Source organism: Carassius gibelio, chromosome B2, assembly GCF_023724105.1.
Source record: "Carassius gibelio isolate Cgi1373 ecotype wild population from Czech Republic chromosome B2, carGib1.2-hapl.c, whole genome shotgun sequence".
Lineage (NCBI taxonomy): Eukaryota > Metazoa > Chordata > Actinopteri > Cypriniformes > Cyprinidae > Carassius > Carassius gibelio.
In genome coordinates, this window is record NC_068397.1 from 24,039,122 (window position 1) to 24,056,519 (window position 17,398).

The window sequence follows — 17,398 nt, forward strand, 5'->3', positions numbered from 1 at the left end:
AAAAGACGCCAGTACTACAATACACATATCTCACACAGGACAGATATAGGACACTAGAACAGATTCATATACCTGGCGTATGTCCTGATGGTCCAGATTGTTCTGTACCAAAGCTTAAGGATTAAAACATGGATTCAGGGATGGTTTTGTTGCATGACTCTCTTAAGACTGAAGGTTGTAAGCTGTTTCTGGGTCCTCAGACATACTTTGTCCTTCACCACCCTCTTAGGGTCTAAGTCCTGGTCCACGCCGTTTCTGTTAAACCTCATTAAGAGCTATCAAAACATTCTAGTTCCTGTTCTCTCTCTCTGTTCCTGCTCTCATCCTGCTGGAATGCTGTTTCTTTTCCTCATTACATATCAACCAGATTCAGGCTGGTGAGTCTTTCCTGAGCAAAGTTTAAACTTCTTTTCTTTTTGCTCCATCCTTCCTTTTTTTCAGGGTGACGGGCGTCTAAATACATGCATAATGAATGCATCTCTCATTAGAATGATTGTCAGAGGAAAAACATTGCTTGGCTCACGGCAGGGTTTTCTGGGATTCTAAAATTACGTTTTCTCCTCGTCCCCTCCCTCCTTTATTTATCAAAGGCTTTCCACAATCAGCCCTCATCGCGACTGGGACGGCTGTGGGAAACAGATGTTTACTGATTAAGCAGGCGTACCGTGCCAAAGCGGCTGTATTACAGCCCATTCAAAGTACAGAAAGGACAGGAAAAAAAAGTTTAAAGAAAAAAAAGGAAGGGGAGAAGAAAAAAAAAGAAAGGCTGACGAAACGCAGGCGCTCATGGGCAGCCCCCTCTTCAGCCGCCGCTTCAACCATAATATGGTTTGATTGTTGAAATTGTTCTTCTAAGGAGAATTTTCTCTTTTTCTCTCTCTCTCTCTCTTATTTTGGATACGCTTTTAATGTGTTGGTTATCCCTGCCAAGCTGCTTTTACTCAGAATCATAGTTTACACAAACACTCACTTCAAGCTCAGGCTGAAAGAGACGAGGAGAGGAATGATCGGTGAAAAGGAGAAGAGAAACTCAAAATAATCTGAATGCTACTGGCAAGGCCAACAAACCTGTTTATACCACCACATTAGAACATTTAGTTTCAACTGCAGCCAGAATGTAATAAAAAATATGTGACCAGCATTGGAGCCAACTGTCCGATCTCACCCTCAGCTGCCACTTTATGTGGAAATAAACACAGGATCTGTTTCTCTCCATGTGAGAATACCTCATCAGACGGCCAATTCAAGTACCTTTCCAGCAATCCGTTTTGGGGAATTAGTGGAATTAGCCACATAAATCACTTTAGACATTAATTACAACGCACTCGGCAATCATTTATTTCTCTCATAGCTCTATTTTACAATTTACAAACTAGATAAAAAAGACCATAAATAAATGACATGTTTCATGTACCTAATTTCATCAAATAAAAAAAAAAAATGGAAGAGAAGGAAAACGATGACACAATTATGCACAACATTAAACTTAAAATGTCTAGATCTGCTGGGAAAAATGCGATTTGTTAGTGTCCCTTCCAGAATAAACTACATTAGGAGACTTGGCACGGTACATTCTATTGGATTTCTCTCCTCTCACATTCATTGCATATTCCAAACAGGTCCTAAACAGGTAAGGAGGGAATATTGAAAGATGAAACGGGAAGAAAGTCTCTTAGATTGGATGGATGGATGTGGTTGATATGAAACAGAGCACACTTGAAATGTTCAACTTTTTTTTTTTTTTTTTTACCTTTTTATAAACATTCCTGTGATAAGTTTATTTTAGGTACAAACAACGTGCTTCTTCTTGCAGTCCACATTCAGACTATTCAAATTAGCGTTGAAATCTTTTAGGTTGGAGTCAAACGACCCAAATAAATGTGGTGTTTTTTTTAGTTACAACCCCCGGCATTGGTACGAAGCGAACAACAGCAGTGGCTTAGTGAATATAGCAAACAACTCCAGTATGTCGGCCTCCAGAGAGTAGCCACAAAGTTCTGCAGTCTTAGCACACATCATGTGCTTTTGTCCTTTGTGTATGCGCCTCAAAACAAACCGTCATCCTTCAAAGAAAACAGCAACACGCTGCACTGGAAACGGAGAGTTTTTCCTGTCAAGAGTGAGACCAAATGAAAATGTTCATTATATCTCTCATTGAATCTCTTAGGAGACAACCGAAGGGCCTTCAACCGCTCCTCGGGTTGTTTGTCATGTTTTCAGTCTGCCGATGTGGAAGCGTTCAGCATTTGGTGGGAATCATGGGAATTGAAGTCCTTTGTCCCAGTGTCAAGTAAAAGTAGTTATTGAAACTGCAATGGATGCGAGTCTGAGCAGCAAATATCGCTGCGGAGCAGATGTGTGAAGGTGAGTCTGTGGAGGGAGAGAGAGAGAGAGAGAAAAAGAAAATGATTATGATTCTGGGATTCAAAGCGCGTTCTGTAAACAGAGCAGGACAAACAAACGCAGCATTAATTGAAGTAATCCACAGAGTATGGAAACTGAAATTGCTCTGTTTGCTCTGTTGCTGGGGAGCATGGGAAAACAACATTTCCCATTTTGGGCTAAGTTTTCATTTTGAGCTCATCCCATCAAACGGCACCAGTATATATCCCTTGTATTCATCTGTACTGGTTCTAATCCCAACTAATGAGCGGATAAATAACTACAGGGGATGGAGAGGAAGTAGAGCAGATCCTATAAACATTGGGTTGGACTTGTTACTTTGTGCTTACCTTAGCTCAGCCCTGTTGGAACTTCCAGCAAGGGAGACATGTGTTGATTTCACGGCTCGCCGAAGGTCTCCGGAGACAGAGAGGCGAGGAGAGAGAGGGCATTGATGGAGCGGGGGGAAACCGTGGAGAGCGAGGTGCAGAGAGAAAGATGTAAACTGAGGGCCGATTTTTCTTTTCCAACACAGGCCAAGTGAAGTGGTGTGGAGAATTGTGGAGTGGAGACAGATATTCCATTCTGAGGATGGGGAGACCTGGAGACCTTCCAGAGCTGGTCTTCCATTGTGGACGTTGGGAAGATGAATGCCTCTCCGTAATCTCCGGAACAAAAGCGTTAAAGAGTGCATAAAATCTTTATCTCCGACGCCTCCATTTGGAGCGGAAAAATTCCACCAGGTGCCGCTCACTCAAGTAACCGTGAAATGGCAGGAGCGGACAGAAAAAAAATAATCCAGTACTATTTATACATTTACTTACAGGCACATACATACAAAAATCAAATAAACGAACAAAGAAACTCCTTCGTTGTTTCATTGAAATGAAAAGCTTCCTACAATCATATCCAGAGCATCATTACAGCGCAGGGCGATCCTCTTGACTGGACGACAGGGATGGCGTTATTGAAAGAAAAGTGCTGTATCGTTCCTCTGAAATCTGTTTTTTTATTTTTTCAAAATTTAATTTAAAGTGCATGGATGAGGTAAATGGATTTTCTTAGAACCAAAATAAAAAAGGAAGTCCAAAGTATGTTTCGAGTTTGTGTGTTCTGATCCCATGGGCTCAGACAGGAACCATCCTGTCTTGCATTTGTTGCATCTGGGACAGCATTCCCTGCGCGCTGTTGAGGATCTTATCCTGATGTGCGGCAGAGGAGATCCCTATCCTCGCCATGTCTCTGTTCCAACGAGACACAAAGACAGAAGTGATGAGAACATGTTAGATTTTTTTTTTTTTTATCCCTCTCTCCTCATTTGCTTTTAACATGAAATCTAAGAACTCGATCCTGGCTGAACATTTGAATGCCAAAGTAGAAGTTCTCAATGCTTCGTTGGCATCTACACAGGGGTTTTGCACGGAAATGTGACTACTGAACCCATACGTCAGGATGTGTGTCCCAGAGCGCTGATTTAAGAACTGGGTTTCTTTCTCTTGTGTTAGTCAAAAGCCCTCTCAAAGCCAACATACACACATTACACGTCTCCTAACACCTTAAGAATGCCCAGTTTTTGTTCACGTGACTCACTCTTGTGTCATGTGGACCACGGCCTCTGGTGTGGTGTAGCCAGCAGCGGTGAAGTTGTCTCTGTAACGTTCCATGTTTATGGCTTGCAGCCAGTCGGCAACTGATCCCAGGGTAGATGTGAATTCTGGGCTGCTGGGCTCCAGGAGGGTGGTGTTGGGTCTACAAACAGAGAAAAGACTTGGTTAGGAGCCCCAAGAGCTTGGGCTAGCTCTGTGTTGCCCACTTTGAACAACGTATAAAAGAACTATAAAAGATTTTATAGCCGTGAGCATCACTTTATTGGAACACTTTTATATAACACTGCAAGTCATGCATGTAACATGCACTTATGTGCCACAGCTAAAAAGTATTTACACCAATTTATCACCGGGAAAAAAAGAGACTGGAACCAAGAACATGACTTATATGAGAAGAGACATGCCCATTCAGACTGAGCTAAGATTTTAAGACAAGTGGATTTTAAAATGAGCAAATATATATATATATGGAAATTGCATTAAAATTACATTAAAATATGAAATGTTTATCATATCAATGTGTAAAATAATGAATGGAAAGGTATAAGACAAGGGAAAAAATTGCACCAGAACTGTGATTGGTGCCCTTCAAAAAATAGGTGCTAGTTGCACCTTGGTTTATGTGGCTAATTTTATTACCTGGCTATCTCTCCTCCTGTCCTTTTCAGGCTGTTGGGGTTGCGGATGAGTTTGTCCAGCATGTTGACAATTTGGCTGAATTTTGGCCTTTCGGCACGCTCTTTCTGCCAGCAATCCAGCATCAGCTGGTGCAAAGAAACTGGGCAGTCCATGGGAGGAGGCAGTCTATAGCCTTCCTCAATTGCCTTTATAACCTGAAGCAAAGAAAGATCCAAATGGTGTTAAACGACAGCTGAAAATGGATACACTGAAGCTCACTTCATCCAACACTTACATCCTGGTTACTCATGTCCCAGTATGGCCGTTCTCCATATGACATCACTTCCCACATGACAATGCCATAACTCCATACATCAGAGGCGGAGGTAAACTTCCTGTATGTAATGGCTTCTGGAGCGGTCCAGCGAATAGGTATCTTGCCTCCCTGTGATTGATAGGTTCCTGTTATTTCCTTTCAGAAGAGATAGCAAACACATTCATGGAGGTTAATCACACACACGCATGCACATACACTCACACACACACACAAACATGCGCTCGGCACTCAATTTTGGGGTTAGTTTGCTAATTTCTATTACACTAGAAAAGATACTAGCACTTCATGTAAGCACAAGCGGGTTAAATGCTGAAGATAATTGGTTAAAGCTTGTGTTAGGGCTGCAAACGCAAGGCTGCAAACAAATAATATGCATCAAACTTACCCTAGTAGTGTAAGCAGCATCTGGATCTTCCTCCAAAACTCGAGACATGCCAAAGTCAGACACTTTACACACAAGGTTACTGTTAACCAGGATGTTGCGTGCAGCCAGGTCACGGTGGACGTAGCTCATGTCAGATAGATACTTCATTCCTGAAGCGATTCCACGCAGGATGCCCACCAGCTGAATTACAGTAAACCGCCCATCGTTCTTCTATAAAGGAACAACATGTAGAGTTAAATGATGTTTAAGCCAATACAGTACGCAAGAGCACTAAATGAATGGGTCGAAAAGATGTGCTTGAAATACAACACAAACAAAACCCACCCTGAGAAAGGCATCGAGGGATCCATTCTCCATGTATTCAGTGATGATCATAACTGGCTTACCTGTGCAGAGAGAGAAAGAAAAAAGAACATGTAAGTGAAAAGTGACTGTAGAGACATTGATAATGTTACAAAACAATTATATTTCATATAAAAGCTGTTCTTTAGAATTTTCTATATATTTAGAAATGAAAAAAAAAGAACGCAACACTGTTTGCACAAAAGTAATAAGCAGCACAACTGTTGCTCAAATATTGAGGACCAAATCAACATATATATAATTTCAAATGCTAAACTATATATATGTTGGACCTTTAACATATGAAAGCATTTCATTTGCTTAAACTTAATTTCCGCTTGAATTTCCAAATTGGAAATCCAACTTCCATTGAACAGAATGAAGCAAACAAATCTTTTGTAGCTATATAATAGCCCTTGACTGGCTGCAGTTTGTCCTATATAGAACCAATCAGAGTTTGTAGAGTTTGTCTAGGTCCTGAACCAGTTATCCGCTTAAATCAACTGTCTCCAAGAGCAAAAACAGTCAAACAGTGACCGAAAACTTTAAGTGCATTGAAAAATGCATAGATTTCATGTTGTTGTTTTTACCGTGTGCACTCAAGGCACTCTGCACACATCAGCACATTTGAATGACACTTCCCAATCAAGCTCTAAATTGTCCGTCTGCTAGCCCCTCCCCTTTTCTCACCCCCCCCCCCCCTCCCCACTCTTCTTTTTCACTCCTATTTGCGAGTGGGATTTCTGTGTGGGTTTATTTACTGAATGCAGCCGTTGCTGGAGGCTATCAGGGCTGGATTCCCACATTACCTGCCAGTCAGTACCGAGACAAGGCAATGCTATGGCAACGTAGGCCCCTCTCACGGAGCCGAAAGGAAGAAGCGCATGGGCTTCACAAAAGAGGACAATGGTACACACACACACACACACGCACACACACCTACACACAGCCACTTACAAACGCATACGCACATACAAGCTTCACCTCAGAGGAATCATTTCAGTGTTCTAGCGGTGCCTTCATTATGCAAATACAATCTTGCATTTAATGCCAGCGCATAAAAGACTGTGCCCACCAAGCCCGTCTGTGAATGCGTTCTGCGGAGACGGCTGGCATCCTGCTTCTCTCGCGCTCTCTGAGGCTTAGGGGCATTTTGTCTTTATTTATTTAGGACAATTTCTAGATCATTAGTAATTTATTTAACAGGTTTAATTGGCCCGGTTGGAGGCGTAGGCTACGAGAGGGCTGCCATTGTCTGTTTGCAATAACAGTTATCCTGAAGACACTACTTCTGCCATGCTGAGGATTATGGGAGAAGGGCTGCTTATAACAAACAGCACTCCAAAGCTTTAAACCAGTCCTTTTAAAGGAAAAAAGTTCTGATCACTATTGTTTCATACATTTTCAAAATAAAATAAAATAAAATAAAATAAAATAAAATTGTTTAATTCAGTTTGCTCCGGTTAATGTGCATGTATAGCACAAACAAACTCAAAATGGCAGATGGCTCATGTAATGCATACTTCAATTCCTAGGATCGCCATTTTAAAAAACTATTTTATGTATTTTTACATGAGTGGTCTCTCTCTTGCTCCTTTGGTCTCGGTTTCATTCTTTTTCACTTTCTCTCTCTGTAACCCATCTGCTGGCATCGTCTTCACTAATACATCAGAGATGATGGGGATTTGCCAGGGCTGTCTGGAGAAGCGATGTGACTCGGTGGGATTGTGGGATTGTTACATGTCTGCAGAAGGCCATGCCTATGAATGCAGCTCTCTTCCATGCAGTCTACCAAAACAAACTCCAAAAAAAACACACACATCTTCATCTTTGTGTTTCTCCAGAGCTCCCGAGCTGCCAGACAGCACAAAAGCCATCAGCGTCAGAAGACACTAAGGGTGTTCTTCAGTCCAGCTGTCAAATGCAAAGCCATCTAATGCAAATCCCAACTCCACGATTACACACACACACACACACACACCAGGTCCTCCTCATATTTGTTATGCACAGTGAGGTCTGGCCACAACTACACCCTGGAGGTTTCTTAAACACACATATGAGAGAGTCAACTTTCAATCAATAACAAGTTATTAAAAGGTTTGTTGTCAGGTCTGCCAGCCGGCCAAGATTCCGTTCTAGTAAAGGGAAGGGTGCATTACAAAAGACAGGGTTGATTTTCATCAAATTAAGAAATGGAGAGTACGTCATTTCTTCAGTGTGGTTATAAAATGCATTTAAGATGCAAACAGGAGGCAGACAGCAACAGTAAAAAAAAAATGATGGCTAAAAGTCAAAGCAAAAGTCAAAAACCTAAAGAAATGAAAACCATCAGCTCTACAGCAGAGCTTCAATGGGTGGCCAAATAAGCTGGCAACACAGCAAGCAATACTTTTCTTAATAAGTATTTTTGCATTGTTTTTCAAGTAAAATATGTAAACATATCAGGTGTTTGGCATACAACAAAATGGTTGTTAAAAGTTATGTAAGAAGCAAAACCACATACAACTTTATTACTCATTATTTTGAGGTAATAAAATAATTACTATGAATAATAAAGTCTTATTTCTTGTTTTAAAGCATAGATCCTTTCAATTTAATGAAGTTCATGCTTTAAAGAAGAAATAATGAACAATAAACAAAGATAATTTAATTTAATTAAACAAAATGTGACAAAAATCATCATGCATCACTTTGTAAAAAGACTTTTCATGAAAGATGTCTGTAGACGGTGAATCAACCCAGCTTGGATTGTGAGATCAGCAAGGTCACGATTTTCAAATGACATGCAAAACCAGAACAAATCTGTTTGAAAGGATGTGGTCACAGAAAACGAGCAGCTTGTTCATATGAAAAACACTCAAAAGACTCACATTTGGTGACAACTCCCTCAAGTCGGATGATATTGGGGTGGTCGAACTGGCCCATGATGCTGGCCTCGCTCAAAAAGTCCCGCCTTTGCTTGTCTGTGTATCCTGCTTTGAGGGTTTTTATGGCTACGCAGATCTCGCGCTTTCCAGGCATTTTGAGACGACCGCTGCACACCTCCCCGAATTCTCCTTTAAATGGAAAAAAAGAATCAGAAATGTCTGTGGTAAATAAAGACCCATGAGATATCCCCTGATCGGTGGGCTAACATTTCACTGTAACAGTTGAGGTCTAGCTACACTCAGTCTGAGACAGACGGAAAGGAAAACAGCAGGTCGTTTGCTCACCAATGCCGATGACCTTTTCAATCTTGATGCAGGAGGCGTCGATTTCTTTGGCGAATTCACGGACTGCTTGGTTGGGGTCCTCATAGGTGAAGGGGTCCACATAGATCCGAACCCCTGTGGAGAGACGGAGAGAGGTGCCTACATGTTAGGAGGTTGAAAGAAGAGGAGGCGAGGTTAGTTGGCAGACAGAAAAAAAAATGAATATCCAACAACTGTTTTCCATTCTCCTCCCTTTCTTGTTGGCTTGTCTGTCTTCTACCACATTGAGAGCATTCAAAGTTCTCTTCTTATTTACTACTTTAACTTTAAGAGGATACATGCATATTAGAGAATGTGGCATTGTGTAAATGTGTTTACATGGCTGCAGCATTACCTGGATGTAAATGTCTCTCCTCGTCAGAATCCTGTTTGGCTTTGCTGTATTTGCTTCTCCTGTTAACAGAGAGTTGAGAGGGATTTTAAATCACATAAAAAAGAGAAATTACAAATAAGTGAAAAAAAGTGTCATTGTTGCAAAAGTCAGATGGGTAAAGCATTAATTTGTACATAAATTATGACTTTTAACTATTAAAACTCATCCTTACACATGCTTTTCACCTTCAAGGCTAGTGATGAGAATATGTATATATTACATAAAATAAAAAAAGACTAACTGGCACGTGTGAGACATGGTGGGCTGGTACATGAAGGAACATGCTGTTCCAAGTCATTAAACCAGGTCAAAGTTTTCAATAACCTTTTAACCTTTTCTTTAAACGTGGGGCTGTAAAAATCTGTAACGCTAATCAGGCTGCACATAGAGAGAGTACACCATATCAAAGTAGAAAGAAGGTTTGTTCACGAACCAAGTCCACTGGCCTTTCATCTGAAATCATTTAGAGATTTACAGATAGAGAACAAACAGGAAGGAGGTAAAGAGATTGACAGATGAGTAAACACACACTCATCAAGTCGCCAAAATGGCAACAAAATCCCATTTGAAACCACTCCAGCTCTTCCCCTAAAAACATCTCGCCTCATCTGTCCACAATGACATAAAGGAGCTAGTATTCACAAACTTCAAAGTAACCATTTCACCCAATCACCTGCTGACCCCTTAGGGCCAACCACTGAACCCTCGGCATGGGTGCAGGGAACAGAAGAGAAGCAATGGAACGGATAACAACCCCACCCACAATGCTGCCCTAGCCCAAGACTCCCTGCTGGGGATAGGGTCACCTGCCTGTATATAGAGAGTGGGGGCTCAGCCTGGAATGCACAACTGCTGTTACTGTTTTTCTAGTGCATTCTGGTGTTGACAAAGGTCCCCAAAGGTTTCAGGACTAATGAAGTAAGAACAGGCTAGAGGAAGGGAGAAGGGCACATCCACAGGTAGAACAGGAGGAAAGGGCCAGGTTTTATCGCCTGAGCGCTTTGCAGAAGCTGGAAATAGCTCTGCCTGCAGGGGGCCATGACTTCGTAGGAGGAGGCCCTGCCATTAGCCTGAACGGTCGCTACACGTTTATTTTAGGAACAAGAAGATTATCAGGTGTGCTATCCAAGTACCGAAGCGAGGAACCCAAGGTTTTGTGCAAGGCTGTAACCCCCCTCCTCGCTTCCATAATCGAGCGTTTGCTGTCCCCTCAAGGTAGAGAAGAACGGGCAAAAGGTGAGAGCTACTTGGGATCTGTAGTCTTGTCTCCCGTTGAAGGGCTCCACTGAGGAAGTGCTTAATGGCTGCTTGGCCAAAACAAAAGCCCCATTCATTAGCTTGGATTGCTATTTTCACCCTGAATGAGCATGATGCTTCTCTTCAGGGACTTTGAAAATGCAGAGATGATTATCTCAGCTGATAATGATACAATGTCACTCTCACCCTGGTCTTGGGAAACTACGATCGGACACAAAAGGAGGAGGCCTCATGAAAGGGAAATGTAGTTGATTATAACCGTAGTGGAATAGGAGCATAGCTGGCTGAGAGTTTTGCAAGAAAAAGTTGTTTGATTAAGGCAAAGCAACCATGTCATTTTGCCTGTGGGAGTATGACAGCCGCTCTGATTGAGTACAGTACACAGACGTACACGTATGCGCACATATGCTGTCCTGCCGTGTGTCTCGGCTCTCTTGGGAATGGTATGTGCTCCCTACGGATTTCAACACACACGGCACAGAGACCCGTAGAAGCACAGCGGAGACTAATCAGGCAGAGCTGCCAGTGGCCTGTCACAATACTACTAGCTACACCACAGGGAAAAAGAGAGTGAGAGAGCGGGAAAGAGAAGGAGGAAGGGCCGTGAGAACTAGACTGATGGACAGGTAGAGAAAGGGGAAGACAGCAGGAGAACAACAGATAGAAAGACTGATATAGGATGACAGACAGGGTGAGGGAGAGGTGACGGAGATGCCCACAGGGACAAGGGGAAAGATGGAGGAATGCTTCCAGATTCAGACAGTATCTGTGAGACGACTGACACCCAGTTGGGTCTGTTGGCTTACCTGCGGCTGATGATGAAGACTCCGATGAAGATGAGCAACAGAATCACACTGCCGATCACAGACACCAACAGAACGGTGGAATTAGCGCCATCTCCGATAATGGGAGAGGGAACTGAAAGTAAAAACAACATTAAAGTTAAAATTAAAGTTAACTGAAAGTAAAAACATTAAAGTTAATCTCGTATGCATAATTTTCATTTAAATTGTCAGATTAAATTTGTCAGCCATTTTGAATTTGCATAAAAGAGCTTTGTTTCATCAGTGAGGAACAAATCCAGTTTTGTTTTGTTTTGTTTTAAGATGCTGAAATGACCTAGTATCAAAGCTCCAAACATTCCACTCATTACAGAGTTTACTTTAAAGTGCCTTTAAAAATACCAGTGACTTTGTAGTGAGCAAACAAAGAAACTATCGTAAAGAAAAGGAAAACATACATAAAGGCTATAATTATGTTACTTTAGAGAAATAGTTTCCGGATGAATGGCTGATCCACCCTAAAACTCAACACGAGTCTCTAATTTTGGGAACAAAGACTTGCTATTGTCGGTTCAGTAACACGCACGTGGAAACCTACCTGAATTGGTCATAAACTCGAAGGGGGCGCTGAAGTCTCCGTAGCCAGCGGCAGTGCGGGCACGCACATGAAACACATAAGAGGTGAGCGGGCTCAGGCCTTTGATCTCGGCACTTCGGGACGAGGTCTTCATTATGCGATAGCTGCGCTCGTTTTGATCCTGATTGGATGAGAGGAACAGGAAATGTTCAACCAACTTGTGGAATTGGTCATTAGGATTGTTTTATTTGGAATCAAACCATAATAAAACAAAAAAGGAAGAGAAATTTGTTTAATGTCTGACACAGAAACTACAGCCAGGCTTTTGTAGGGAAAACCACAACCTCGTTGTACAAAAACAAGGTTGCCATCTTTGTTTTCGCTCGCTCCCTTGGGTGTTACCTGAATTTGCTTGTTCAAGATTCCCTTGTTTCATCTCTAGATCCAAACCACTTAAACAATGTCAAGTTTGAACCAAAACAAGCAAAGGAGCTAAGTTTAATTGTTTTCTTTTTTTAAGATGTCCCCTAATGTTTGAGTTGTAATTGTTGGATCTCAAAACAAGAACATTTGTATCTTGGTCTTGTGTGTGTGTCAGTGGGTGTTTGCAATGGAAAACCTCAGAGTGTAAGCGAAAAGAATCTGACCACTGCTGCAATCTGTAATCAGTCAGCCAGAAGAAGACGCAGCGGGAGCAGAGAGAGGAGAATGCTGTTATCCTCTCTGTATCCCAACGGCCTGTATGCTTCACCCTAGGTCTCTACATCCACCCCATGCTGTTCTGACCTGCTGGTTCACCAAACTCCTGCTGCGAATGTGAGTGAATCTGGTCTAGCCATGAACTAAAATGCAGCTCTCTGGTTTTGATGTACCTGACATCATACGGCTCATGTTAAGGACTTAAATGAAAGCTTCACCTTGATTGCTACATCTTAATCTGCGGTTTCAAAGAAATATCTCTCCCCCATTTGTAGTTCCTGTCAAGTGATGTCACTAGGCCTAATCCTGAACTATATTTTCCAAAATATGTCCCTTATCTCATGCTATCAGGATGGGGAACCTCTCAAAAACATGCAAAATTAAATGTTTCCAACCAGCATGGTACTTCTGGCAAAGCAGGTTGACCAAGCTGGTTAAGAAGCCTCATGGGGCTGCATACCCATATTCAAAACACAACATACTGTATACAAAACATACAAAATATTGGAAACTGCTTTTCCATGAATCTTCTCACCTTCTCGTAGTACTTGACCTCATACTCAAGAATGACCCCATTGGGTCTCTCAGGCTGTTGCCATGCCAAAGACACAGCGTGTCTGGTGATGTCCTTGGCCTGGATGGTGGTTACTGGAGAGGGAGCTGGAGGAGGAGAAAAACACAAAGAGAAAAAACTTACTATTGCTAGGAGAACCCCGACCACCCATCTGTTTCAAAGAAACATAAACATGTTAGTGCTATAAAGCAATGATGAAGTATGATATTAAATTTATTTGTGTTGTCATACTGAGAAAACCTAAAAATGAACTAAACACAGAAGAGAGTAAGCAGCCTGCGTCAGCTCATATTCTCAAAAATGGCACTACGGTGATGTAGGGAGAGACAGAGAAGATGAATTGTTGAATAAAGTCGTTATTTTTTATTTTATTTGTTTTGTACAAAAAGTATTCTTGTCACTTCATAGCATCACGGTTGAACCTCCAATGGCAGGTGGACTATTCTGATGATGCTTTTCTTACTTTTCGGGACCTTGACATTTTGTACTTGACCGTCACAATCCTCCTGGTTTTCACCAAAAATATCTTAAATTGTTTACCGAAGATAAACAAAGCTTTTATGTGTTTGGAACGAAATGGGGGTGAGTGATTTATGTCAAATTTTCCATTTCGGAGTGGAGTAACCCTTTAATTCCACTTCGCTACTACAGAAGGTCCACTGATATAGTCATCTAGGGAGCACATGCTTATCGGTAATCTTTGGGGTTTTAGCAATGACCCTCTACAGTTATGAAAGGGGAAGCCAGACCATGAAAAAATCTTGGCTCAATTCCTCAGGGCAAACAGAAATTATAAACAGATCAGTGATTCATATTTATTTATTAGCTTGATTTTTACATTCTCTGACAAAAATCAAGACAACTTGCTGCTATGCAACTTCACTTTTCCTTCCTTTTTATTTGTTTGATTAGTTAGGTTGCTTTTGGGAGTTAATATGTTATATGTTTGTTATGTTGGCCTTAACCTCTCCTGAAGTTCTGTTTGCTTCCTTGTGTTCAATAAATTTTCTTCTGTTTTGCATCGATTATGCTGTTGTGTGTGAGTCAGTAGAAGGGGAAAGCTCCCTCCTTTTCTCCACCACTTTCTGTATTACTCCTTCCCATCCCTAGACTGGGGAGGTATGTAATAAATTGAAGTGGCTGCAAAAGCAACATTAGGTGGTTACTACTGGACATTCTGGTGGTGGCTAGAAACAGCAAAAATATTAATACTGATATGGCCTTTAGCAAACACCAATAGGTAAACACAAATAGGTGTTTCAGTGCTATATATTCACCAAGACAATGATGGTGGGAAAGACTCTAGAAAGACCCCACTCCTGGGTGCCCTACATACAAAATCCCCAAAGCCAGACAAAAAGTCAATTCCTGTCTCATGCTTTCTCAAGAACCCGAAATTAAACACCTTGTAAAAGTTAATAGTCCACTCAGCGCAAACAAATGTGAACAGCCAACAAATGCACATATGCGCAATCTGACCCGACATGCGGTTTAAAGTCATAAAAATCCATTCTGACAGACACAGACAAGGAGTAATTAGAAATTTCTCTGTGGTGATATAAGACAGAGCTCTCTCACAGACGGGAAGCTGATTACAGACTTGATGACTGTGTTCTGTATCATATTGTGGTGACAAATTCAACACATCAGCCTGTGACCAGATCACATGACGACATCAGCCTGGTATTTACTGTAGTCATAATAGTAGGAATTTCATGTTCAACAGTCATTTGTGAACATAAACCACACACTTACCCGCTTGGTTGGTGGTGACCGTCACAGACACCGCCTGTTCTGGTCCGGGACTCTGCTTGGAGACCCCATTGACCGCCCAGATCTCAAAGGTGTAGTTGGTGTGAGCCTGCAGGTCATTTATGGATACACGGGTGGTGCGTAGACCCAGCTGCTGAGGCGAAAAATGGATGCCGTTGCCGCAGGGCTGACAGCGCTGACCGTCAGAACTGCACCGCTTGCATATGACGTTGTAAGCGAGGTCCTGCCTGCCACCGGAGGATGCTGGTGCAGTCCACTCCAGATTCACAGAGGTCTCGTTCACATTAGAAATAAGATGCAGAGGAGCAGATGGGGGCTCTACGAAAAACAATTTTGGGAAAAGAAACACAGTTTAGAAACACTATGACAAAATATGCACATGATTTATGTTTAATTTCCGCAACAGTGATGTCTGGAAGTTTTGGAACAAACGAAACAGGATTATGACTGTGGCAGAGATTGATCTCAAAATACACCCTTGGCAAGGAATCTTCAATGGCAAACAAATACAACCCCCCCCCCCCCAACACACACACACAAACACACACTCTTTTATTGCCACTGCAGGCAGATGATGTTACAGCCTATGTCGGATACAAGCCTGTTTGTGTGCTTGTGTGTATTTGTGTACATTTGCACAGTTTTTCTCTGTGGTGTTTTGTTTTCACAAACTAGGCATTGCTGAATTTTAAGATAATTACAATTATGACAAACCAGCACCACAGGTGACGCAGTGCTAGCTGTGCAAAAAGGAAATACACTCAACCCACGAGAGAGTGAGAGAAAAAGAAAGAGAGAGAAAATGATTACATCTCCATAATTGAGCAACTTGCTGATAGGGATCTGATGAGTGCTAATTCGGTCGCCCTCATTGCCATTTCTGGTTTAAAAATGACGTTCTCATCGTTAATATGGTTCTCTAAATCAGCAATTCCAGGTTGACTTTCTCACAAATGTTTGCCCGAAGGAACATTTTATTGCTCAGAGGTTGCTCTTTTATTGCTCAGGTGACTTAAATGAGCTCTCAGTTATGTTATATTCAAGTGTGAGCTTGAATACAGATTGAATATAGATTTTTGTTCTAAAATCCCTTAGGAGAAATAAACATAGAAAGAAGTGATAGAATTGTTAACAAATTGTAGTGTTAGATTATTGTATTGTTATATTATAGCTATATTATTAGAAAATGAATCTGGATTTGTGAAACCTGGATGTGAAATGTATAAAATCAGATCGAAATCTCAAATCTTGACAACCTAAGAAAATGTTGAGATCTCTATTCAAACTCCAGATTATGCAAGGTTGTTAGCGTCTTTATTATCCTGATGAAATCTGAGAATGATCTTTTCAATGTGGAAGCAAGTTATTTCCTGTGACTGTATGACACTTCCGATTTATTAGCTGCAATAGGTAAATAACTAAAAGAATAACAAAGATCAGTTAACATTAAAATGAATTATGCCACAAACTAGTGTGTTTTTGATTATGATAATTAAAATAATAGCATACTAGTTTGCAATAAAAAGAAACATGACAGACTGTTTTTGCACTGAAAACCTTACAAGTCTCCACATGGGTCTGATTTAAATCGAAGTCTTGTTCAACTCACACAGCTGATAAAGCCATTTTTAGTTGGCATATTTAGCTGCCACTTTGTTAAAAATTACTAATTTCACTTTTTAAAAGATCTCATTTGAGATTTTTCATTCCTATGTATAGCCTCAAGTACCACACGTTTAACATCAAACTCGAAGAAGTGAGTGAAGAGGACAAACCTTCAAACAGGATGTGTCCCATTATCTCTCCTTGAGGTCTCTCATATGGCAAAGCTATCTTCAAATATCTCCATATCCTCCAAATCATTTAAACACTTCAAACACATATCTGACCAAGGTCTGGATCAGATTGAATTCCCCTTGGCTGTGCTTTAAGTGTAAATGGTCTTTAAACTCTGTTTAACCTGTATTAAGTATGTGGCTGCTGTACCCACCCGGCAGAGTGGGGTGAACCAAGCACGCTCCCACGGTGGCTCGGTGCCACACGCTCTGTGATTGACAGGAGCTGATGAAGTCGACTGGCTTCCCTGCATTTTAATACGATAAGGTGAGAGAGAAGCTCAGCACGGCAAGCGTAATGGGGTCGTTTCTTTCGTGCCTCTTCACTGTCTGTCTCCCCACTTTTTTGCATTTCACCTTTTTTCCCTCCCTTGCTACCTAGCTCCTTTTTATCTAATTTTTTTTTACATGTGCCTTTAGCGAATTGGCTGTTGAGTATGTGACGGGTGCTTCTGGGTGAACGACAGACGGCGATATGAAAGAGAGCTCCAATTAAAGAGGAGATAGAAGCGAGAAAGACAATTCGATACGTAAAATGCACATCTGGACGTCCAATAGGTTCATAAGAGCCCTTTCCCCCCACCTGCCTTCCCTGATCATTCAGAT

General features: G+C 41.5%; 1 protein-coding gene across 4 annotated transcripts in view; it reads right to left on the reverse strand.

Moving 5' to 3' along the window:
* Positions 1–1,314: 1,314 nt before the first annotated feature.
* Positions 1,315–17,398, reverse strand: part of LOC127951487 (ephrin type-A receptor 4) — a 37,394-nt gene continuing 21,310 nt past the window's right edge. The window contains exons 5-18 of one of the 4 annotated variants that reach the window (XM_052549371.1): positions 14,940–15,275; positions 13,146–13,270; positions 11,933–12,092; positions 11,359–11,470; positions 9,257–9,315; positions 8,884–9,021; positions 8,542–8,727; positions 5,654–5,715; positions 5,330–5,539; positions 4,903–5,079; positions 4,629–4,822; positions 3,973–4,131; positions 2,733–3,624; positions 1,315–2,370 (exon numbers count right to left, since the gene is read on the reverse strand). In XM_052549371.1, the coding sequence (XP_052405331.1) occupies positions 3,510–3,624; positions 3,973–4,131; positions 4,629–4,822; positions 4,903–5,079; positions 5,330–5,539; positions 5,654–5,715; positions 8,542–8,727; positions 8,884–9,021; positions 9,257–9,315; positions 11,359–11,470; positions 11,933–12,092; positions 13,146–13,270; positions 14,940–15,275 (2,033 nt within the window). In that variant the 3' untranslated portion in view covers positions 1,315–2,370; positions 2,733–3,509. The remainder of the gene's footprint in view (positions 2,371–2,732; positions 3,625–3,972; positions 4,132–4,628; positions 4,823–4,902; positions 5,080–5,329; positions 5,540–5,653; positions 5,716–8,541; positions 8,728–8,883; positions 9,022–9,256; positions 9,316–11,358; positions 11,471–11,932; positions 12,093–13,145; positions 13,271–14,939; positions 15,276–17,398) is intronic. The other 3 variants (XM_052549374.1, XM_052549372.1, XM_052549373.1) reach the window with 3 other exon arrangements.